A 25,189-nucleotide genomic window follows, 5' to 3' on the forward strand; every position below is an offset into this window, starting at 1 on the left:
GCTTGGCATGTGTGTGTTCAGGAGGGTTTTTAGCTCTTTACCCACGCTGGGCGTTAAAAGTTGAAGCTGTCCGGAGCGGGTCCCGTCCCCTCCTTCACGGCCCCGGCGCGCGGGGGGAGCGGGAGGGGGAGGGGAGGGCGGGGTCCTCGCGTCAGGCGGGGCCCCGCCAATGGCGGGCGGCCACGCCCCCAGGTCGAGCCACGCCCCCCGGCGCCCCGGATTGGCCGCGCTCCTCCCCTGAGGAGCGGGGGAGGCCCCGCCCCGCCGCGCTGCGCTTTAGCTGGGCGCGGACTCTTCAAGAGCGCCAGTGTGAGCCGTGGCGGGCGCCGTGTGGCGCGGGGTTGCGGCTGCCGCGGCGGCGGCGGCGCCGCTGCGGAGAAGCCGCCGGACGCGGAGGCAAGCGCGGGGCGCGGCGCGGCGGGGCGCCGTGAGGCGCAGGGGGTGCGGAGGGGCCGGGCGGCGGTTGGTTCCCGCGGCGGGAGTGGCGGGTGCGCATGCGCGGGGTGGGGGCGGGGCGGGGGTAACGGTCCGTGCGCGCGGCGGGGCGGGGCCGCTGACTGTGAGGCGGGGGCGGGGCCCGCGCGTGCAGGGGCGGGGCCGCTCCGCGCCCGCCCCGCGTGTCCCACCCGGGATTTAAAGAGCGGATCGGCGCTTCCCTCCGGTAATCAGCGTGTGCCTGCGGGTTCCTGTTCGTGCCTTGGCCTCGGAGTGAGCCTGGGCCGCGCTTCCCGCGCTGCGGGCCGCTTACAGGGCTGCACGCTTCAGATGAAGTAGCTGGCGCAGCTCTGGGGAGCGGCGCAGATCCAGGTCCCTCAGCCTGCCTTGAGAGTTCCTCTGTGCTCTTCAGCTAGGCTTTCCATCCACAAAGTGAAGTATCTCTCCCCACCAAAACGTAGCAGTGACTGAGGTATTCCGTACCCTTCTCTAATGGGCAGCAAATTAAAAATGTGAGTTTTCAATTTGCAGTACGAGCCAGTTTAAAAAAAAAAAATCTTAATTATTAAAATATGCCTTTTGTCGAAGAGAAATACTCCCTTTTTGTGCTTATTCCAATACTAGAGATTGCTCTGGATAGAGCCTGATGGATGTACCAGCTCGGAAATCAGTCTGTGTGCCTTAGGGCTCTCCTGCTCTATTGGCCCATGGTTTGCAATCCCGGGGAATGTTTTGAGGAGCTTAAGTTCCAGTCTTCTTAATTAGTGTCATAACAACTGAGTGGGTCTCATTTAAAACCAGGTTTTGTAGCCGTCTCTTCGAAGGCTGAAATTCAAAAGTATCACTGAAATGTTGATGTGGACTTTATGGTGAAAAGTATCAGAAAGTATTGCAGATATTTATGTTAGAGACATGTACAACCTACTTACAGAGGCACTTGTTGTACTACAAAAAGCATTTAACATATATTAAAAATTACTTCAGGTGTTGCTTTGCAAATATGCTGTTACAAACTGAACAAGCATTAGTTGATGATATGGTAGTAAAATTGGAAGTTATATCAGTTCTCTGTTCAAAAACAGATCTGAACAAGGAGGAAAACAAACCTGTTCAGGGATTTTAATGAGTCATGGATTTGATCATAAATTAATACTAATGAGCCACACTTGAGGTGCCTCCTTTTTGATGTTTTTTGTGATTGAAACTTTGGGTGGTCTGTCTTAAATGGAGATCTCTTAGTGTTCAAAGAGAGATCCTTTTTGGGGGGGATGTTGTACTGCTTTTTGGTGGGTTGTTAGTTTTGTTTTTTCCCCAAAGTAGGAGGAATTCGTGCTTATATCTTCTGAGGTACAAAACACTGGAGTTGCAGTTTTGTTTGGAAAGTTGTGCCTGCACAGTGAGCACTGCTGAGCGTGGAGGCTCCCCACATAATCCTGTTTGGGTTTATGGCTTTTTTTCCAATCTATTAATAGAACAAAATACTAGAATACTTAATTACACATCATGAGTGTGTCTGCTTTTGAAGTGAAAACAAAAGCTGCCTACTGAAATAATTATTTTTCCACTCTTGAAAGCTGGTCCCAGGTGTGTTTAATATGGACTTCATCCCTTTTTCTTTCATACTCTAACCAGGACATGCCCAGTGGGACCAATATCTTTTTTATGGTGGTTGCTGCAGACTATTCCATGAGAAAATGCAGACTGTGCTGTTGAGCTGCTCTTGCTATTCTTAGAAATCAGTATGATCCTGTAGGTTTTCTGAAAATTGAGAGCAGTAGTGAAACGTGAGGGATGCCTCCCACCAGGCAAGGCTTGAAGAAGCTGCCCAGGGTCAGGTCCTGTGCACTGCACTGGGTGAGGCAGCGCTGCAGCAGTGCCTGTCTGCCAGAGCACTTTATTTTTGTCCTGTGATTATCAGGAAGGCTGCCCAGGAGGAGCTGGGGATTACAGGACAGGCAGCACAAAGCTGTAGGAAACCAGGTTTTGGCAGTTGTGTTGCAATTTGCTTTTGTAGCTGCCCTCTCGTCTGCAGGTTGTCTCTAAGAGGCCTTAAAACAGGTTGAAATACAGTATTTTTGGGCATTCTTGCTGGGATTAATTTTGGGTGTTTCACCAGAGGCTGTCTGCTGTCAGGGACTTTGCTTTGCTTTTGAAATGCCATCTAGGCAAGGAATAAACAGTGGAAGTTGGCTTATCTGAAGCACTGTTACTCTGTGAATAAACTGGAGACAGTCATATTAATTTGAAATGTTGTTTGTAGGCTTCTGAGTTTCAAAACAAAAAGAAATAATAAATGTAAAAATTTCCTCCTGGTCTCGGGAAATCTCATTATTAAGAAGAAAATTTCAGGTGTTTATGAGGAAAGATGACTCAATTTACAAGGAGAGAAGGCTGCTACAGAGCAACATTAAAAAGCCTCGTGCAAGTGGAGTTTTATTGTCACTGGAAACAAAAAGATCACAAACCAAAAAAATCCACTCAAAGACAAAGCAATCCTCCCCCCAAGCAAAAATCCCCCAGAACACTGTCTGCAGTGTTGTGTAACCAAAGTGATAGCGTTATGCAAGGGGGAGAAGAGTCAAAAAGTGAAAGGACTGTAAACAAAAGCTGGGAAGGGAGGGAATGCCACCCTGTGTGCTGGGTTGTGCTTGGGTTTTGCTAGTTTTCTTTTGATAGGGTGCTGCTAATCGCCAACATGAAGAAACTAGTTTCAGGATTCAGGCAAATTGTGTTGAGGTAAGCCTGGTAGGGAAAGGGTGTAATGAAGTATCGAGGGAGGAGGAAGGAATCAGCAGAGGGAGAGGAGAGGCAGAGGAGCAGGGCTCACTGGGGGGTTAAAAACCTGTAGCTGCGGTGGTGGAAGGAGCAGGGTGCAGGTCGGGCTGTGGCAAACTGCAATTCCCAGCTATATCCTCCTGGGTAATTACGGCATTAGGGGAGGATAAGCATAAAGGCACTTTAAACATCAGTTGCTTTACTGTGTGTGTCTGCTACTTGTTTCTTCCCTTCCCCAGTACTTATTTAATGTCAATTTTTCTTTTTGCAGTACTTTTTAGTCTTTCAAGTGAAGCATTTATTCAGTACATGAAAAGCAAAGTGTTTGCCACTTTAGCAGAATTTCAGCTGTTATGGTTTTGAAACCTTAAGTAATACACAGTGCAAAAAAATAAAACCTGTGAAATGTTTTACCTAAGACAAAAAAGCTTTCTCCAGAATGAAAATACTCTTTCAGTATACCACTTTGCAGTACTTGTCTTCCCTCCCTATTTGCCTTTATTTTTTCCACCTTCAAAGATAGCAGATTTTGCTTTGGAAACTCACTTCCAATATGGGTGGAATGAAACAATTTTTACAGCTTTCTGCCAAAATTAAATAAAATGTGTAAAAATATAAATTATATAACTTTTGACAAGCCAAGTACTTGTACTGAAATTTATTTATAATTTTTTGTAGCTGATGCTTTGTTTTGCTCCAGTACCTATGATGTTTTTGTGTGTGTTTGTTTGCTTGTGTGTGTGTGAACTTCCTGGAGAAATGCCAAGGGCTGGGTACTGTGGCAGCTTTTTAAAGTTCTTTTCGATGTCACTGTAGTGAGTTGAGCACACCTGAGTGCCTCACATTGTATGAAAATTTCCAGGTTGCTGGTAGGGGGTTAACTGAGTGATTCCCCTTTTCAAAAGCATTTTACTTTTTTTTTTTAACTACATTGTAGTTGAAGCATACTTGATCAGGCACTCTAAATTAGTGATTTGTCAATGCTCTTTAGTTCAGTGTTTGTGTTCCATATGAGGGTACTTTGATTTCTTCCCCGCTTTGCCCTAGAAGAGTTAAAAATAAGTCCCTCAGATTAAAAAAAAATAAAAATTGGTAGTGGTATTCATTGCAGTTTTGGAAATTTGAAACTGTACCAAAAGGATATGTGGTATTTGAGGGAATGTGATGGGGTTAACACACAGCACTATAAAGTTTTGTGCTGCCAGTTCTTTGAACAACCTCCATCTTCATACAGGTATGTGATCCACATCTCCAAACTGCTGTTTTGCTTGAACAGCTCCACTGTATGTGGATGTTTCCTGGATTTCAGGAGTAGCAACCTGTGCCTGTTAAACCACTGAGCCTAAGGGAGGTGGATGGTAAAGTTGCAATATTTATAAATACATTGCTAGGTGCATGTAGATACCCGGCTGATGGTGCTCTTCTTGGAGAGCTGCTTGGAATTCTCAGGGAGATGTCAAGCGCAGCGGCTCTTGAGCCCACATGAACCCCACAGAGAACTGTTCATTTCTCTCCCCTTATGTTTTATGTTTTAGCCATGCACAGTTGCTCTGACTTGCTATAATTATTTGCCATTATGTTAGGGGCAGGGAGGCATTGGTGTCTGAATTCATACTCCTTCGGATTTACAAATTCACAGGCTGCTAGCTTTTACTAGAGGAAAGGCATGAGTCAGCCAGGTGCTGAGAGCATTGCTGGGTCACCAGAGCCTTTAGGATTTGAGGCTCCAGCTCTCAACAGTGCATTTCCCTGTCTGATCCTAGAATAGGGCTCTTCCTAAACAACTGTCCAGTGGGGAGCTTTGTGCTGAGCTCCTCTTTAGGCTGAAGTTATTGGCTTATTTCTAAAGGTTAAAGTCCTGGGGATTTTAATGGTGTCATTTATGATCAGCAGTAGGACTGCCAAACCTGGTCCCAGTGATGCTAGGAGGGTGATGTGCAGGGATGAAAACCTTTTGGGTGAAGTACACGTGGAGCAATGAAAGGTGAGTAGAGTATACAGACAGTGGTAAGGCAGTACTGGAGCATGTGGCTCTCTGTGTTTTGCTTCATGGTTTGAGCAAGTATACAAACTAGGATTTCTCAGCTCCCTAGGTTTCCACATCTCACTTTAATGTTTGCACCTTTAGTGTAAAAAACCTGTAGTTATAAACAAACTAAGGCTTCAGACAGATTTTTTACTAACATCCCTGTGTGGCAGTCTCAAAATCACTGACCCCTTGTGGGATCTGTGCATTGAAAATTGCTGAGCTAGGCAGTTGCTGTGGAGATCAAGGAAACTGGAGACATGAAAAGGAGGGCGGTGGAAGTGCTGCTCAACTAGTACACTGCTCAGCAGAAGTTTCTGTGGCATTACTGTGCTGCACTCACTTCTACTACTGCTGCCCTATGGCCTCTGGTTTTGTCTCTAGCTTCTTAACAAAGGGCTGACAGGAAGTCATCTTTCAGACTTCTGCAGGTTCAATTAAATCATTCACTGGGTTTATTTAACCATCTCCTAAACAATTTTTTAAGTACTGTGCAAGTGATTCCTGCATGGAATAGATGCAGTATGACTTGCTGACAAGAAGGGGTGAAGGTTGATGTTGGTCTTTTGATCCCAAAGTTTGGGAATTCTTTGTTAATTGGCAGGTGACAAGTAAAAGGATTTGTCTAGGAGAATGTTTTTTCTCGATTTGTTATGAAAAATAATCTGTGTGTATTATGCAGACAGTACAGTGCCTGATGAATAAAGAGTGAAAGGCACAGGAAATAATTCTTTTTTTGGTAGGAGACTTCAGAACTTAGAGTTTTCTGTTTTGAAAGCATTAGCCTTGTTGATTGGTTTCTAATGTGTATTTATAAAAATATATAATAGTTAATCAAATGCTTGCTTTATATAGATTTACAGTAAATATGTTTTTCGCAGTAACGCCAGTCAAGGTCATGTTTTTCAGTTTGGGCAAGGTTAGATGACACTCCTGAACTTTTTGGGTCTTATTTCTCAGACTGATAGAATCTAAAATGAAATGAGGTATGAACAGTTACTCCCCTGAGACGTAAAGGCTTTCATTGCACATGGAACAGCCTCTGAATGAAATAAATTAAAAACAGAAAAAGTGTTCTTGTTTGACTTGGGAGGCAACATGGTTTGTGTTCTTTAGATGATATCCTTTTTTATGGAATTTTTGAATGATGTTGAAAGAATGAAATATCTAACAGAGTTGTTGTATTTATACTGTGTCATGAAAATGAGAAAATTTACATGGCCCATGTTATTTTCAGGTTTGCTGTAAACTGCCTACCGTAGCTATAATGACACCAGCCCTCAGAGAGGCAACAACAAAAGGTCATGGTATCCACTTGTCACCTTCTTTGTCCTCTAGAGCTATGGAGTCTGATACAACTTTGTGCATGGAAAATTCCAGAGCAGTGGAGGAGAAGATAAAAGAAGACTCCATCGCACAGATTACTTGCTCAGTCCTGGGGTTCCCCACTGCTGAGCCCAACCTCAGGAATGATATCTTCAGTGTGCAGCATTTTGGTTCCCCACCATCCTCCAAGTGCTATCAGTCTGTCTTGTTAATGAGTACAAATTCTGCGTTTAACAACAAAGCTGGTAAGCAAATGAAAGCAGGAGAGCCTGGCTGCTCCAAGATGAGAAAGTCATTACATAATGGTACTGACACATCATTTGGTCATATTAGTCGTTCAGAACCTGAGCAACAGGTCAAAGGGGCAGCGTTTTTAGAGACCACATCTCCAAACTTGGCAGGAATGCAGAGACTTTCAGGTTCAAGTGTAACTGAATCCAGTAATGCAGAGGAAATGCAACTGTTAAATGGTAAATGGTACAAGAAGAATGGGGTTTTGGGTAGGGCTTTGGAAGTCTGCACTGAAACAATAAAAGGGGATTTATTACACCAAATTCTTCACGGGCCTTCAGAAGGGATTTTGAGCTGCACCCAGGAGGAGGTGTATGCTCGCTTACTCCAGTGTGTCACTAAGCAACAAATGGAAATCAGTCGAGCCAAAAGAACTCAGAAGCGTTTACAAATGCTCCTGGCAAAGCATGTTATCAAACATTGTGATCAGCAGCTGAAATGCTTTGTGAAACATCAGCTTCAGAGAATGAAGGTTTTCCATGAGCCAGCTAGATTTTTGAGCAATAGCTCCCTCAGATGCACTGAAGGTTGGCCAGAAAACAACACAGCTACTCCGGAGAGTAGTTTGAGTGCGGATGTACAGAACGGAGTCAGCGTTGCACCAGGTGAAATCCGTGGCTTTGCACTTTCTACTGGAGGGCTGCTGTCTCGTGTGGAGAAGGACCTGGACTCTGATGCAACATGCAGCAGCTCAGATGACGATGGTGAGGAACAGGCTGTGAGAACAACTGTGGAAGCGTAAGTGTTAAATTCCTGGTTAGACTCATGTGCTTCTTACTTAGAAATCAGGAGGGAAGGGTCTAGACCTACAGATTCCGTTTTGTGTGAGTAACCTCGCTCAATAGTCTTACTGAAATCAGCAAGACTGACAGTGTGAGCTGGGTTTGGCAAAAAGTAAAAACTCATTAATGCATTTAAGGAGCATTTGCTTTATTAGATTGCAGAGAACGAGAGTTTGTGCTGCACTCTATCAGTTTACATTACATCAATACTGCTAATACTCAATTGGTGCTATAAATCAAATGGTGATGACTGTAAATACTTGGGGCCAGAATGAAAATAATTTTAATTTTACTCTGGAGTTATTAAGAATTAGTCAGTATTAGTATCTTGAAATCCACTAGGTTGTGATCAAGAGTAAAAATTAAAAATTATCATCTAATGCAGGTGTGAAGCCATCCAGTATTGTGTGGTTGGTATATTAAAAAAGTTTGGTTCTTTAACTTTTAATTTGAAAAATATTAATTTACTTACTGAAGTCACTGCAACTATGAATGTAGCTAACAATGGTGTTTTTATTATTGCTGGTATCTTTTTCAGGAAGAACCAGAGGGAAATTCATATCATTAACTAGTAGGGTCTTAAGATAGCAGGAATCCTGTCAATACAAATTGCTGTGGCTTTGAAAATCAGTGGTGGGTAGGAGGAGATAATAAAATTGCTCTCTGATGATAGTACAACCTTTTTTCTTTTTTTTTTTTGTTATCTCTACCTTGCTACACTGTTAACACAATCTCTTCAGTCAAGAAATTTTAGAAAGCATTGAAAAGACAACTGCTTTCCTCTTCCCAAAGCTGGAGAGACGAGCATGTTTGTTGGGATATGATAGTCAGGGCTGATACACAGAAGAGAGCTGCACACAAATGCAGCAGCTTGGTAGGAGCTTCGTGACACCCACATTTCTCATGGGCTCTTACAGATAGTCAGGACAGGGTTTGTGTTTAGCAGCCTTTCCTTACACCCTCTGCTGTTAGAGAGTGTCTAGAAAAAATAAATTAAAAAATACTTAACAACACTTACTTCCCATTCTGCTTCCTGAAAAGCATAATGCTCAGAAGAAATCAAGTAAGTTTCTGGAACTGAAAGAGCTTTGCTCTGTTATGTGTTTATAGCTTCAGTCCACAAGGCTGTATCAAATCTCTACTGTGCTCTGCTAAACTCTGTAGGTCTGAAAAACAGAGGAGAAAAGATATTCGTTTTCTTTTACATATTGTCAGAATGGTAAATACTGTGCTGAAGTCCAGCCAAAGCATAATGACTTGCCAATTAAGTTAGGAACACCTTAAATATCTGAGTTTGTAAAATATTATTTTGAAATATTTTAATAAAAAACCATCATTTTGGGTCTCCCAGCATCAGAGAATCCACATTCTTCTTCTAACTGATAACCTTCTGAGTAGCTCTGCCTCCAGGATTCTTATCTTGGGATTACATGAACTGAAAAAGAAAACTCTTTAGAAATTCCTGATTCTTGAATGGTAGTGGATAATGTAAAACTTGGACCAAAGTTTCATGGTGTTCTTTTTTCTTCCTGCCAGGGACGCTTAAATTTCTAACTCTCCTTGCCAGTCTTTTACCTTTATTCCTTCTTGTGGCTTTTGGTAGTTATCTTTCCACTTAAGGCTTACTCAGTTTACTTTATTGCACTGATGAAAAAGTCCACCGAGGATTATTAAATTCAAAGCCATCACCTTTGGCTCAGGAAATCCCCATGCTGCTGGTGCTGGCAGCTGAGGGAATGTTGAGGAGAAGCTGCTCTCTCCATGCCTGCACTGTTGTAATGTTGTTATCTCAGCTATTGCTAAGAGCCCGGAGACTGGGTAAGATGATCTGTAGTCTGACTCAGTGTGGCCCTTTATTTTGGGTTGTTTAGTCTTCTCCCTTTTTTTATGTTCTTACTGGTGAGCAGTTGTTCAGCAGCAGCAGCAGCCTTGCTCCATTGGCAGGGAAAGAATCACTGGCGTTTGAGGTGTGCTGCTGGGCCAGAAGCTCAGAGTTAAAAGTACTGCCTGATTTCAGCAAAAGACTTGTCTGTGTGCCTGGGCTGAGGCAATGCTTGAATTAACATTGCAGTGAGGACTGGCTCTTATTTGAATTTATCTTCAGCTCGGAATGTTTTTCTTCATTTCTCCAACCTTCCTAAGATTTGCCTATGTGGATAAAATGCTGCCCTTTTTCTTCTAGGTAACAAAGTTAAATCAGTTATTCACCAGTTCAGCTGGTGAGATTTGCTGTGTCCTGAGCCTTGCCACTTTAAGGCCCTCTAGATTGCCTTGCATCTGGACAAAAGAAACAAAGTTAATACCTATTTTTATTTCTGCTGAGTGGATTTATATGCTTTGAATTGCCTTTCTCTCCCCAGGAGTTGGCTGTAAGTGCTTTCCAGAAACAATGAAATCATGTATGTGAGACAATACTCATTTCCTCACCTGTGTGGCAGTTTTTATTTTTCATAGTGAGGGCTTTTACTCTGAATTCCTCTCTGATATTCTTCATAATACTTAACTGTAGATACTATAAGATTCAAGTAATGTAGTGATGAATGGAAAGAATGTTTTGGTTTTGCCCACATCTCAGTATACTGATTGCATTTAACTTGAGGATATAACCACACTGGTGACTGATCCTTGTTGTGACTCTGGTGTTTTTCATTCCTTTTGTGGGGGGAGGAGGTATCAATCCAGTGTGTGAGGCAGGGAGGAACGTGCAGTTACCATGTCCTACTACCTGAGAACAGTCTGTTTCCATCAGGAGAGAGAAGTTGATTCCAGCTCCGATTCCTCATGCTAGATAAAAAACCTGGAGTTATTTTTAGCATTTTGAACCTGTTCATTCTCATTATCCTGATAAGAATTCTTCCCAATGAGTATTGACATAAGCTCTTCTGAGCTGTATCTCAATGCTTTGTGGCTCAAGTAAGATTGTCTTTATCCATCTATTTCAATACCTTTGTTGTTTAGTTGCAAATAGCTGTTGTAAGATATTTAAACCGTTGTTCCTGCAGTGCATGGATTCTGTCCTCAAGACAAGAAAGATCCTTGGTCTGCTGGTGAAGGCAGTTCATGGTACTTATCAAACTTCTCTAGTTCCTAGAGTAATTGGAAAGGCTCATCTCATTTCAAGAGCTTAATCAAAACATATTTTATTCTTTTGAGTGTCTACTAAAAAGAAATATGAAAAACCAGTTGGCTGTCTTCAGGATCTTTGTCATTTTGCTGCTATTGTCAGCTCATGAATGTCTTTAACCTGTCAGTTTTCATAGCACCATATTTCCAGCAGTAATTTTTGGTATATTTTAGTACATTCCATCCTTTGGGCATAGGAAATTCCCACTCCCCAGGGGATGTTGTAGTCCTTCTCTGGAGTTTCTCAAAGGCAGCTTTTAGGTGCTGCTCTCTGGCTGTTAGGTGTTAGAGCAGACAGAATGCCCAAGGAAAGCAAGACAAAGCTGACCATGAGTAATTCCTTTAGGGATTCATAACTAACACTTGATGTGCAACATACACAACATTTCACCAGCTGAATTTACTTGGAACTTGCTGATCCTCGTGGTTCATGAAGATGAAAAATTATACATAGGAATAGTCATAGATTTCAAACAAGGTGAATTGGATGATAATGTGAACTCTCAAGTTTTTCAACAACACAGCTCCACTGTGGGAGCAGTGTGTATCCTGCTGGCCAACTCCACATTCTTATTGATGTATTTTGTGTCTATTCCTGATGTAGTAGGAAATACAGTGTACCTCAAAGAACTCTGATACTCAGGTGGTCATTTTGGAAACCTTTAAAGTTGCAGAGTGCAGAGTTTTTCTTCTGCGTACACTACCTTTGTGATCTTCCAGAATCAAAAGATACATCACTGTGGTTCTTTGAAGAAACAGCTGCTCACTCCATCAAACACTAACATGAGTCTAGTCAATTAGACAGAAAAACTGCTTGCAGTAGATTTTTCTGCAAAATAAGTGGCTTTTTCTGCTCATGACAAGTCCTGTGCCTTGTTTTCTCAGTTCTCCTTTCCCTAACCAAATGCAATCCTTTTACATCGTTTGGTGGGATTTTCCCTCTGAAATGTTTTCATTTTCCTCTGACTTCTGAAAGACATGTTTTACTGATTATCCTCCAGCAACCTCAAGCCTGACGAAGACGCACTGTTATGTTTTTCCATGCCCACAGGGTGTGTTGTGCCTGGAAACCTTTATAATGAATGTGAAGAGATAGTAAATTTTTTTCTTTTTTTTTTCCCCTCTTAGATTGCTAGTTGAAAAGAGAAGATGGAAAATCTGCTTTTAGTAGAAACATGTGATGGGGAGGGGAGCATTAAGGCAGAGAAAATACAGGAAGGAAGAAAACATTATGACCAGTATCTCCAGATCTAATCTGTTTGTTCTGGATTATTTTCCATTTTTTCCTAGCATTTTTTCTTGTGGCTAACTGAGCAACATCATTGCAGTTCTGCAGGCCTGACTATACCCAGCACTGCTTAAGGGATAGAGTTTATTGCAACTCTTTGAGCCACGTTATAAAAGAGAGGCTGTTTGTTTTTGCAAGGTCAGGTCCTAATTTTCCACACTGAGCTGTAATTTCACTTCATAGCTGATATGAGAACTGAATTATGATTTTGGAAAGGGGAGGAGGAGAGTCTGCCAGGACAAAACGCTGCTCTTAGGCACAAACCCCCACTTGCTTCCTGGTTTTAAGACTATTTAATTTATAAGTCCAGGAAATGTCTTATTTACATAGAAGATTAATATGAGGGCTCTTGAATAAGTATAAATTCATTGGTGCAAATAATATGCTGATTTAAGAATGTTTTATATGTTGCTTTTTCAAGAATTCCATTTTCTCCATTCTTGGGTCCTATCACTGGGATGTGAGAGGAGAATGAAAGAAAAGATAGCTTTACATTACCTTCTGTTTTAACTCTAAGGATACACGAATTATTTCAGGATATATTTAACCTCACTTGGTTGGGTTTCCACAAGATGAATTTATAACTTCTTTAGGGTCCCATATGCATTTACTATTTTGCTTTAGAGATCTCAGGTGCAGCAATAAAAACTTGCTGTTGAGCAAAACTGTTCTCGCAGTAGCAGAGTAATGCTCTTGTGAGTGGGGATCCTGATTTCTAACCTGTAATTACGTTAATATCTTTGCAGCTGCTGAGGGCAGACTGAAGGGTTTTAGTGAAAGGCCAGAAGGTTTGACAGGTTTTAACCTGCAAAGGAAACTTGGAGCTGGGAATCTCAAATCTTTTAAGTTAGATGGGTGTTGAATTCATATTAAATAAAAACTTGGCATTACTCTTCTTAATAACTTTTTAATATACAGTCAAGATAGTGTAGAATAGCAAATCTAATAAGCAGGCACATGTGTATACGTATATAACCTTGTATGCTTAATTAAATTGGAGACAAGAATTTGGTGCTTGATGTCAAGTGCTGATTAATCAGTGTTTTATGGCTAGCTTTTTTCTTTCATTAAGCTGTAAAATGTGTTTGTTTTAATTAAATGATTTGTTTATAAACAACAATGAACTGTCTTTATAACTTTTTGTAAAGCAAGGGCAGTGTTATTTTGGTTTATAGCTAACATTGATTTAATGAGAATCTACTTCAAAGGCATACACCCAGTGCCTTTGAAAATGAGCATACATGGGCCTGATACAGGAAATAATTTAACTGCTTTCCTTTCCCATGAAGTAAAAAGTGTGCATAAAGACTTCCCAAAATAGGAATGCTGTCCTGTAACAGAGTTTCATTCATGCTGCTAAATATGGGTTAGGAATGTGATGTTTGATGTTGGATTTAAATATATTGACCTGTGCTCTTTTTTCACTGAAATGGCTGTAAATTATTTTATGTTCATCCACACACTTTGCCTGACTCTAGTGAGTCAAAAGAAGTTTTCTGTTGTGGAATTTAAATCAATTCAATTTTCAGTTAGCAAACTTCCGATTACTGATTCTGGTGTTGGAAAAACAAATAAACCTGAAGGTCTCTGTGTGAATATACATGTACTACACACTATGTCATCAACTTCCCCCTCTACCACAGCCCCTTCTGACTCTCCTGGCTGTCCTGGCTGGGACAGCTTTGTTCTTCTCTGTAGGGATGCAACCCTTCCACTACCAAGAGCCTGCTGCTGCTGATTTCCAGTGCCTTCCAGGTTCAACTGTTAGTTGTCCAAAATGTCTCAAAAAGAATATGGTTCTTATTTTACATTGAAATCTGATACTATATATGCATATATATACACACATACATACATACATACACATATATATATATATATATATATATATATATATATATATATATGCTGACTTATAAGATGGAATTGTAGCTTACCCAATGGTGAATACCATACCCCTCTTTTCCTTATAAGAATATACACACAAATTTTTGGAATAAACTTCAGTGGCTGGACAGCATTGATATGCTGCTTGTGTGTGCTGTCATAATGTTCCATTTGCACAAATTTTTAAAGGAATGTTTTGTAAGTTCTGCCTTATTTTGTGTTGAGCATAGGCTACAGACGTAGCACTACTTGGTTTGTTGTTGAAGGGCAGTTGTGTAATGCTTAGAGAGAATTTCTAAGCCCGTGTTCCTGGTGTTTTGTTGTTAATCTATTGATGTTGTGCCATTTCAAAGGCAAGAAAAGAAACTCGTTTCTAGGCAGCCCTGCTGTTCTTGAAGTTTCTTTCTCTGCATTTTAGCACTGCCTGCTTCTCTCCTTCACGTTGGACTGATGTACAGCATGTTGGAGTGCTGGAGCAGACAACAGAACCTTAAAAATTAATATTAAAATACTTCTAACAGAAGCTATTGCCAGAGATTCAATTTACAGCATGCTTGGGGTTTTTTTATTTTATTAAGAGGAAATACTGCTGGCTGTTTACCTTTTGCGTGTTTTTTCTTTCTGGGCAGTTAATATTCTGCCTGACTCCACCTTCACTAACCCATTTGGCCTTTTATAATTAACTCAACTCTGAAGAATTACATAAACAGAACTGGAGGTGAAGAGCACCTACTAGGTTGTGAAGCCAGCTTTTGGAAAGATTCAACACTCTAAGAGATCCTTTAACAAGCTGATTTTTTAATTTATTCTGTCCCCAGATTGAGTTAACAATTCAGTGCAAGTATAACAGTTCAGTTTCCAGTGTAAAACAGCAGCAATAGTGTGATCCTTTGGAGGAACCCTTTAGCAGGCAAGTACTGTCTGTGGCAATCTCATCAGTTTGGAAGATGATTTCTCAGATGAGAGAGCATATATAGTGCACCAGTGAAATTCTTACGAATTCCTTCTAGGAATTCTATATTCTCCCTTTCTGTGGTAGTTAAGCACAGAGACCTTCCCTTTTCATATTTTCAGTTTTCTTCTACAGCCTTTTTTCTTCGAAAATGGATTTTTCTCTTCTATCCTTCCCACTGTCCCTTCTCATTTTGTGGAAGATTTAAAATTTGATTCCATTGCTACTTGTTTCCTTGCTACTTCATTTTTTCCCCCCATGAACTTTGTCTTCAAGAGAAAAATCACAGCCATGGTTGATAATTTCAGGTGTTACTGCGTAAATTCCTCAGGCCTGATGGTATAGCAGAAATGTTCAGCTGGATACAGTTATTTGGTTTGGGAAGATAAGATGTGTTGCATGTATTGGTATCAACATGCATTATTGGAGGCAATTCAGAAAATATTTAATGGCCTCTGTGTGTCAGAGATGGTGGGACCAGGCATGGGTGCCAGAAATTATTGTAATAAGCAGTTGCTGATGTCTGTAGATGACAGGGAGAACTATAACCCATGTTTTGGGAAACTGTGTAGTGTTTTAGAGGAAAATGTCTGCCAGGTAAAAATTCCTGTTAAACACCAAAGGGAATAGCAGCCTGGTAGGATTCAGAAGAATGACTGGCTGCAGATCTTCAGAGATTGCAAGCTGATTTTGAGCACCAGAGAAATTCCCTTGATTGACTTTTTTGGAGTAGGAGTGGGGGACAGGGAATGCATAGCTTGGTTTGGTGTTGGTTATTCCAAAAGTGCAGCATACTGCTCCTGGATGATCTGGCTCAGCACAGAACTGCCACAGTAAATAGTGGGGGTTTTTTGTGTAATATTGATGGGCCAAAATCATTGCAGTTTATTGTAATATTTTTTGCATTCAGGAATGCATAGAAGAGATTACATTCATAAAACAGCACACACTGTTTTTTTTAGTTATGTAGTTATCAGGAGTTTAACAGTTAACTGATCCAGGGGAATTAATGCTTCAACAGCAACTGAAGTTAGTTCATTCTGAAAACAAACATTATATAGGTGTGCTGAAAGAATTAGTCCTTGAGAAAGCATTTACGGGTCATTTAATAGTTGGATATATTTGTTCAGCTATTACAAGTGTTGGAGGTTTTGGTTGGGAGTGGGCACACACTTTTATCTAAAATCTAGATACAATTATCTAAAATACAAGCATATCTGAATTCACCTAATTTGAATATTTTATATTATATAATCTTCTAGTTCTTGTAGGTAATATCTTATTTACTATCAGTGTCTGCAGAGAGAAGAGAAATGGAGGGGTTGAATTTCTCCACCATGTTGACCAAAGGTATCAGGAGCCCTGGGCCCACATTAGTGGCTTGCAAGAAAATACTTGTACTCAGGACAGTTACTTTTTGGGCTTGTGTAGTCAGAGAACTGAGTGTAGCTGAGGAAGTTCAAAGCTTATTCACTCCAGTCCTGGAGTGTGCTGTGGAGCATTTGTGATAGAGTGCCATGTGGAGAATATTTTGTATTTTTGCACAACTGAGTGAGTTTCCCAAGAGAATTGGGGGATGAGTGGTCTTGTCCCAATGTTTCAGTAAGTTCATGGCGAGTCATGTGATGTCTGGATGGAACTTAAAGACTGGAGAAACTTCTGATTTCTTATTCTTTTTCAGTTTACACACATCAGTCTTTCATAAAACTATAAACTTCTGCCATTGTTTTCAGTGACTCCCACTAAGAAGGGTGATTAGCTCTTTATCCTGAGGGTAGAGCCACTCTGTGGTTTATGAGCTGCTTTTTTCTCCCAAATACTTCACTGCTATGTGATTGGCAACAGGGCTCTGTTAGCCCAGTGTGAGGAGATGAACCAACAGGGATGATAGAAGTCACTTTAGGACTGTATCATCTGAAAACTGGGTGCCAGAACAACGTGAATTAAACCAAAGGGAACATAACCTAGCAGAAACAGCAAAATACCTCATGTTGAGGGACTGAGCAGAAATGTAAGGGTGTGGGGATGTCAGGGAATTTTGGAATTGGAGGATATTTTTTCCACCCACACTATATGAGTGCCTTGCTCTCTGGCTTGTGTGCATTTAAGAGTGTTGTTGCTTGAAAATGGTCATGTTTTTAAAGCCTTTTGAAAGGTGACATTGTCAAATGTTTTTTTTGTGTTTTGGTATGAGTCTGTTGCAAGCATGCTCCTTTCCTGTTTAGCAGAAAGCATCCTGTCATTGTCCCTGCAGACATGTCATGGTAGGGCATGTTACTTGTTCTCACTGGGACTTACCAAGGGGGAAGGCTTTAGCTGGCTTTCAATTTTCAGCATATAAGAGAACTTGTGGAGAATTTTGCCATGGTCACAGGGCTGCACACTCTAAAATACTCTTTCTGTGTTCATCATACCTGCCTCAACCAACCCTGCTAGGTACTTACTGTCAGTCCCAGGTCCTTTTAAACACCACTGTGTTTCTCCATCATTCATGAACTGTTTCCAGGCTTGTTGTTTTGTTTGCTTTTAAAAATAAAATATGCCTTTAAGGTTTAAATTCCACCTCTTCTTGTCTCCTGTAACCAAAAAACCCCCAAACCCACGCACAAACCCCAAACAGCACAACAATTTTATCTTGGTTAGCAGCTCCCTTTTGCACTCAGATAGGTTGCATTTGTTTTTTGGGATAAGCTGATCTTAGCTATTGGGAAAACATAAATCTCACCCAAAACACAATGGAGGCACTGGAAGTACTGAGAGTCCTTTGTGTTCTGCCATATTGGTTTGGTTTTGTAAAACCATGGTTTGTTCTCAGTGAGGGAAGGTGAGGGTTCCAAGGGTTATGGCTGAAACTTCATTTCCAGCAACAGTACTGACTGTAATAGCAGTACTTAGTGCTCTTTACTTCCCTCTTCAGTCTCAGCAGAAGCCAGTAGGTTTGATGAAATGCTTTGACTGCCTCTGCTGTCGCAGATGATCCCCAGCTGAACTCTTTTCCATCCTTTGGGATGCCCTAGTAGAGCCTGAATGTCTGCTCCTAGCTACATTTTTGATCGTACTTTGTTGCATTTGTGTCTGTGCTTGTGCTTTGTTTGTTCTGCTGCATTTCTTTTTTTTCCTTCTCTTGTAAGTTGTGGAGGATTGACCTGAAGTCCAGCCAAAATAGAAATGCAGTCAGGTGTTTTGCATGGCAACAAGTTGCCCCTAAGGCAATTCCAGCATGTTTTCCTAGGGCAATTTAAATGAGATGTTTTATTGATACAAAATCAGTATTGCTCTGTTTTCTTCCAATTCTGATAATCCTCGATGAATGTAGAAGGTCATCTGCAGATTTAGAGTCATTGCAAGAGCAGTGAGTTTATAGGCAAATGTAATATTCCACTGTACTACAGTACTGAACTACTATTGTCTCTTTAATAAAGGGATGGGATGCGGTCGGGCCAAAGACGATTTATTGCTTGGATATAAATCAGCCTCAAAGGCCATGAGATTTAGAGAAGCAAGAAGTCAAAGTCAACCATAGCTCTAAGTAGTCACAAGTTTCTTTGTTACAAGGCAATATATAACATTCTAATCCAATGGAAAGTTGCTAGGAAGTTTATTTTGTTTTTCTAACCTATCAACTTTACTTAATTCTGCCTCACTGTGTATACTCTTACCCGGTGAGCTGTTAATTACACATACACACACATACTTCTATTATAACATTTGAACTCTTTGCTTACCCTATACAATTACATTACTACACTGTAAAACCCTTCACCATCTTATCCAATACAGTTTCTTTCTTACTTAAGGTGTATTCTTAAACTGTTGAAATATGAGTTTATAATTGCTCTCCTTAATGTCTATGTACTTTTATTTTTACATCAATCCAAACTTCTTCCAAGGCTACAAATCAAACCCTTCAGTATGTGTGGAAGTTTCTGTCTTTCCATTTCCTACACTGAACGTGAGAAACTTTACCAGTGGAACATGGTTTATACTGAGTTGCTAGCAGAAGAAAGATTTTGGAATTCCTTTGGAGGATGATCTTACAGCCAAAAGCACGGAAACCAAGTGAAGATACTTTGCAAAAGGAGTACACAGGAAGTGGAACAGACAGAAACGAGTTTTTTCTTGTCTCATTCCCAACAGAAAATAAGAGCAGGAGCTTCTACTTTAGCACCTGCTTCTGACTTCCTCCTTCAGTGACAGGCCTGGTTATTTTTGTGACTGTGGTTGTGTTTTTGGTGTTTTGGTTTCTTTTTCCTTCTTTGAGTTTGCAGAATTAGTGAATTCTCTGAAGCAACCTTGAAACAACTTCCTTTACTGAGTGAATGTTAAGCTTTACTGTCTAGCCTCCCAGGAACAGATTTACCCAGGTTTGGGTTTTGTTCCAAGGTTGGTTTGGGGATTTTTTGTTGCAGAAATAGGTTATCATTTGTCACTGGAGCGACCATACTGCTTTGCATGCAAACAGCTCACTTTGAGAGTGTGAGGATAGCTCAGAGTGATTTTATCTTCCCTAAGAGTTACAAGCTTTACTAAAAGATTTGTAGAGAAGTAGGCTTAGAGGAAGAGATGGTTAAAAATAATGCAAGATCAAACAAATAGGAAGGACAGGAATGGGAACAGAGTTCAGCAATGCTTCTGTCTCTTACCCTGTCTGCAACACGTCAAAACTGGGAAAGGGATCTAGACTTGCTTCAGTCATGCTGCCCTAAAATTAAAATTAACCAGGAGCAACTCTAATCCATGTCACCATGTGGCTGCCCAGGTCTTTGAGCAGCACTGGGCATGGGGCACCCTGGGCTAACAAGACAGAGAAGCTAAAATTGCTTCCTTTGGCCCCAGCATAGCATGTTTGTGCTTAGTTCAGTGGAAACCTTTCCTTAGAGTGGGGCCTAAGGACATTGTTACACAGTGTAATTAAATGCTGCTATTTTAATTATACAATAGAATTGAAAGCCTTAAGATATACTTGCACAGTGTTTTAGAATGAAGCAAAAATGTACTTAATATATTTACCAGTGAATGCAGTTGATTCAAGATTAAATACTGTGTCTAAGGGGGTAAAAATGCAACCATTTTTGAAAAGTAACTTGTGATGCAACTTTGCAGAGGATTCTTGTGTATGTGTAAGGCAGTAATATACAGAGGTTACAACATTTAACATTCCTTCTGCTGTCAGCTGTGGCTCGATATTGGGTGAGGATTCCCTTATGCCACACTGATTTCATGCAGTGTAGGTGACCTACACTGGCCCCTTCCATTCTACTTCTTGTTTCCCAGACGTGTACAGGACACTTTACTTTTCTTCTCATTTGCTTGCCACTCCTCCTCAGTCTGTTTGAGGGTAGCTCACCTTTCTCTCAGACTTTGCATCTAGTTTGGGAGGTGCATCTGTCTGTGTGATTTATTTCCTTTCACCTCAGCTTTCTTTTTACAATGTCCTGGTTTGTGGCGTTTCGTCGTTCGTTTGTTCAGTTGCTTTTTGAGAAAGGAGCAGAAATAAACACATCAGTACTCCTGTTGGGTTTTTCTTGGTTATCCTCCTAATTCCTCTTTAACTTTTTTTGTTAAAATTATTAACTAAGGGATTTTTATAGACTCATTAAGCAGCTCTTAGGACTAGCTTTTTGCCAGACCAGGGTCCTGAGACAAGTCCTAACTATTCCAGCCACCACGCTTGTGTGAGCACATTTAATTAAAAACTTGGAATTCAGATTCCCTCCCTTTCCCAGCAAAGTGTATTTTATGACTTTAAGGAGCAGAAACATGCAGAAGCTATCAATCCCAGGTCAGGAAGACCTGGTTAAAGCATAAGTAATTGTGATTCTTTACTCCTTGCTGGTAGTAATGGGAAGATGAGGAGAAATAAAAAGAGGTCAGAAAAACAGATTTTCACAAGATGACTTCGTATGCCTTTTTTCCTAGAAGAAAAAAACTTGTAGAATATTTAAAATGAAAGTAATTTATCATATATATTTACAGAGCTCTTTGAGTTTCTTTTTGATGGTAATCCACATTGCTTCCTCATAGAATTTGTATTTAAATAGGATGTTTCAGTCACCATAATTTCGTGTTTTCATTTTTTCTGTGTACAAGAGTTTAATCTGATGATAAATTATGTGGGAGGATAATTTATGTTAAAAAGGGAGAAGATTCATGTATTTTAGAGGTGACCTACCAGAGACTATCTTTACTATTTATGATAGCTAAACTAGACTGAAAGTTCTGAAATTTTGAGTTATATTATGTTTTATAATATTAGCCTTGAAACTTGTAGGATTCTCAAATTTGATGATTCCCTACTCATGCCAGGACATGTCTAGCATCTTCTGTATTATCTTTCTTTGTTGTTGAGGTAGTTGACACAAAATTCTGCATGAAACAATTACATTTGTATTATGTTCCTATGCCAGTTCATTGACATTTGCTGTTTCTTGTATCTTTTGTGATACTTCAGTGCTCTTCACTTCCTGGGGAACAGGAGATCATGTATTCTGCATGTGCAAAAGTTACAGTGTCATCAAGGATCTAGATCATTAATTATCCCAATAACTTCAGGAAAAGCATTTCTTTTCTAGAAGTTTGATTTTTGTTTTTGCAGTTTTTTGAAGTTAGCTGTGGCAAACTACTTGACAGCTTCATTGGGGAAAAAAACACCAGTTGCTTTCTGTAAATAAATGAACTCAGTTAATGGTAGATAGTAGTGGAAGTTACAGACTAAAATACTGCACTGTCTTGTGTATGTTGCTTAAACTTACAGAATATTAAGATTGTTTGTTGCATGGTATGGTTTTTGTTTAATATGTAGGTTGAGTAATGTTTGCTGATACCAGTGATGAATTTAGCATAATAAAATTAAGGTGTTCACAATGTCAAGTACCAGAAGGCATATTTTTTTGTATTGCAAAAAGCATCTGTTTTAAACACTAGTGAGGGTGATCTGACTAAACTAAACTGACACAGATATTTATAAAACTGCTTGAATAAAAGAAATTTAAACTACTTAGTTGGGTTTTTTTGGGCAGTGACGTGATATCTAGCTGGTCATTCCTGCATGATATTTTATTAGATTCCAGTTGTTAGCAAACAATATTTGTGAAAGCTTGTGGGAGGAAGTATGGTGTAAGAGTTTGGATTCTTGCTGGTGGAGTTACTGGAATTCTTTACACATCTGTAATCAACCTTAACTGATATAGTTTGGTAGTTTATCCAGCTCTGAGTTTTATAATCCAGAACAGAAAACTACCTTAGTGTGGGAATAGCCAGTGAGCACAGATTGTACTGGTTTGGGCAAGTTCTGTTGCTACAGAAATAAGCTGATGTGAAACTGGATGGGTATAATCAGATATCTTCTGAAAGCAACTGAGATGCTTGCAACATAAGGCAGAGCAGCTGTCAAAAATGTTCTTGTGCAAATGTGGTTATCTTTATTTTTGGACTAACCAGCATTTTGTCTTCACAGCAGCTATACTTCTGAATGGAAGTGGCTTGCAGACAGAGCTAGAATTGGCAGCCGTTGGACATGGCTTCAAGCCCAGATTTCAGAACTAGAATACAAAATCCAACAACTAACTGACCTTCACAGGCAAATACGTGCCACCAAGGTATTGTCTGTAAACTCATAAATGGGCTTTTCAAATCATCTTTTGACGGTGTTTCATGTAATATTTATGTATTTGGTTCCTTGTTGCTGTTCTTTTTTTTCTTTTGCCCTAGATTTCTTGTGTTTGTGCAGGCTATCACTTGCAAAGTTTAATGGGAAAGACATCAGGAGCTAAAAACTATTGTGCCTTCAAGGCACTAGTGTAGGGCTGTGATTTGGGATCTGTTATCTTTTTATCTGTTCTAGTGACTTTGTTAGGGCTTTCAGGGGCCCAACACACAGCACTGTATTTATCACTGGCTTTTCCCTGTGCAGGAGAGGTGAGATTGCCTTTGCAGGTGGGATGGTTGGTTATTTGTTTTTGTGTTGCAGGCTTTCAGGGTGGGTTTTTTGTTACTTGCAGTGCATGTTTATTCTGAGGATTAGATGGTTAATGTTTGTACAGTGCTTTGAACAGGTCAAAGATTAATAATTACTAAAATTCCAATGTGTGTAATTCATGTACTAGTTTTTGTAAATTGAACTGCCTAGACAGTGGGAAAGTGACATTCCTGAAACATTAGTAATGTAGCTATCAATTTAATGGGTTCCTAGGTCATTCTCACTAAAAGAAGCCAAACCTGTGTCAGGTGATGTGATAGTGAGAGATTTTAGAGCAGGGCTCTTTGTCTCTTCATCAGTGAGCCTCATGTGGGTTCTCTGGTGTGTGTTAGCATCAGATAAGCACAACTGAGAGGAGGGAGAAGATGTTGCAGAGTTTATGTGGCTGAACATGAGACTTAGAGAGAGTTTGAAAGGAGAGGAAAATCACCTCAGAGAGCATTTCCCTCTGAACAAATAAAGAAAAATTCTTCCGCCTTATCCTTTTGCCCTCAGAGCCCTTCTTTCATATCCAACTTGTCCCAGTCAGGTTTTTCTTTACAAAGAAATGAGAGTCTTTGTTTAAGGGTCTGTGTAAAGAGATTTTAGATTTTGGTGAAGGTGTTTTCCTAAGTGCCAGATATATACACACTCTTATATCTAAAAGCTGTCAGCCTTTATGATGCCTTAGGTCAGATGAGCTACAGAAGATTGAGAAATAAATATCAGAGAAATAAGAGGAAAAAACATCATTTTAGTCATGCATTTTCTGTTGGTTTGGAGCTAAGTCATCTTCCTGGTGGAGATTTTTAGTGACATTCCTTTCTGAAACTCCGTGCCCATTTTACCAGCTGTGGTATTTAGTGTTTGGCATTGTGTTCCATGGTGAAGGCAGGCAGCTATTTTCTTCAGATGGGAATTTTTTTTGTGTACATGTTTATAGTACACCAGTGCAGAAGCTACAGGAGAACATGTGGGCTGATAGAAAAGTCCTTTGTTTTCATTTAGTGACTGCAAAGGAATTACACAATATCATTAGGATTTGTATCCTGTTTAATGGTTTCAGAGTGTTTTTGATGTGCTTGGAGTGGAAAAAATGTGATTCATAGCCGGGGAACAACGATTTCAAGCAAAAGGCCACTCCTTGAGCACCATAATGTAGTAGGAAGATGAGTAACTTGTGGTCTGTTTCCTGGCCTACTACAGTGTGTCTTCTCCCTCTCTACACACACAGAAGTAGCACCTCTGGATCTTTGAGAGTCCTTTCTTTTTAAAAAAAACCCTGTACCTGCGAAACAAAACAGTTCCATCCAACAGTCATTACCAAAACCCACTGATTGTAACCCATTTAACTTGTAATATAATCTGCATTATTCTTCTAATTCTTTACTCTTCCTCTTCTGTGCTTGTTTCATCTTTCCTGTTCCATACACTCTTGTCAGTTTTCCTCTTCCTTTTCTGCTTTCCTCTTTCCATGCTTGGTAAACAAGTTTCTAAAATGTCAAAAAATAAAATTCCATTGGAAGCATGTGTGTGTGTATGTCCCTCTTTTCAACACTTTTAATGTGTGTCTTCCCATTCCTCTGACCTCAGAATTTTGCATTTAGCCTTTTTAGACTCTCTGTGGTTGTGACCTATAATCCTTTTACTAAAAAGACCTAAAGATTCTAAGTTCTGAAGGAGTTTAAAGCTGTTGAGGTAGATGTTCTCCTGTTGTGGCACACAAAAATGAGTTGTCTACTTGAATTTCCTGGAATGTACTGCCTGTAGTATGCTACTGGTCTGGATTTGTGTCCATCTGCTGCAAATGGAAGAATGCAGGTGATGATCTATGTGGCAAATCTAGCACTGGCTTGATGGACATTGAGAATTTCTGTGCCCTTTTCAGGCATTAAACCAAGTTTTCAACCACGTTTGTTTATTTTTCAAGAATATCTTTATTCTCAACTTTCAAATTATAATTCAAATAATGGAATAAGTTAGGCACAATGAGAACAAGATAAAACAAGATAATTTCACTTTTTCTCCTGGTCTCCTCTTTGAAGTCTCTTTGAGACTTGTTTTTATGTTTTAAGGCCAGTTGCTGTTGAGGCAGTAGTAAAGGTCTTGCTGAAACTACAGGATCCTTGATTTTCCACAGCCACAACCTAGGTGAAGTCTGTCTTGCTTTAAGAACTAGCAATGCAGCTTCCTTGTGTTCACATTATGGCAGTCTTCCTTGTTCTTTGATTGAGTGGAATATTCTCATTAGAAAGACACATTTGAGGCAGAATTGTAATGATCCCTTTCTTTTAATATCTGCTGGATATTTGAGTAACAGTTAGTACTTTAAAAGCAATTTTCTTTC

At 40.2% G+C, this 25,189-nt stretch overlaps 1 protein-coding gene across 5 annotated transcripts in view; it reads left to right on the forward strand.

Annotated features, from left to right (window-relative positions):
• Positions 1–341: 341 nt before the first annotated feature.
• The window catches only part of KANSL1L (KAT8 regulatory NSL complex subunit 1 like), a 63,537-nt gene continuing 38,689 nt past the window's right edge, over positions 342–25,189 (forward strand). For 2 of the 5 annotated variants that reach the window (XR_004418436.1, XM_033064471.1), the window contains exons 1-3: positions 342–396; positions 6,474–7,591; positions 22,342–22,483. Coding sequence is in view for 4 of the 5 variants with exons in the window: in XM_033064471.1 (XP_032920362.1) it covers positions 6,504–7,591; positions 22,342–22,483 (1,230 nt within the window). In the remaining variant the exon portion in view is untranslated. Of the gene's footprint in view, positions 397–628; positions 948–5,035; positions 5,195–6,473; positions 7,592–22,341; positions 22,484–25,189 lie in introns of those variants that run through there. The other 3 variants (XM_033064474.1, XM_033064473.2, XM_033064472.2) reach the window with 3 other exon arrangements.

The sequence above is a fragment of the Catharus ustulatus genome, chromosome 7 (genome assembly GCF_009819885.2).
Source record: "Catharus ustulatus isolate bCatUst1 chromosome 7, bCatUst1.pri.v2, whole genome shotgun sequence".
Taxonomy (NCBI): Eukaryota; Metazoa; Chordata; class Aves; order Passeriformes; family Turdidae; genus Catharus; species Catharus ustulatus.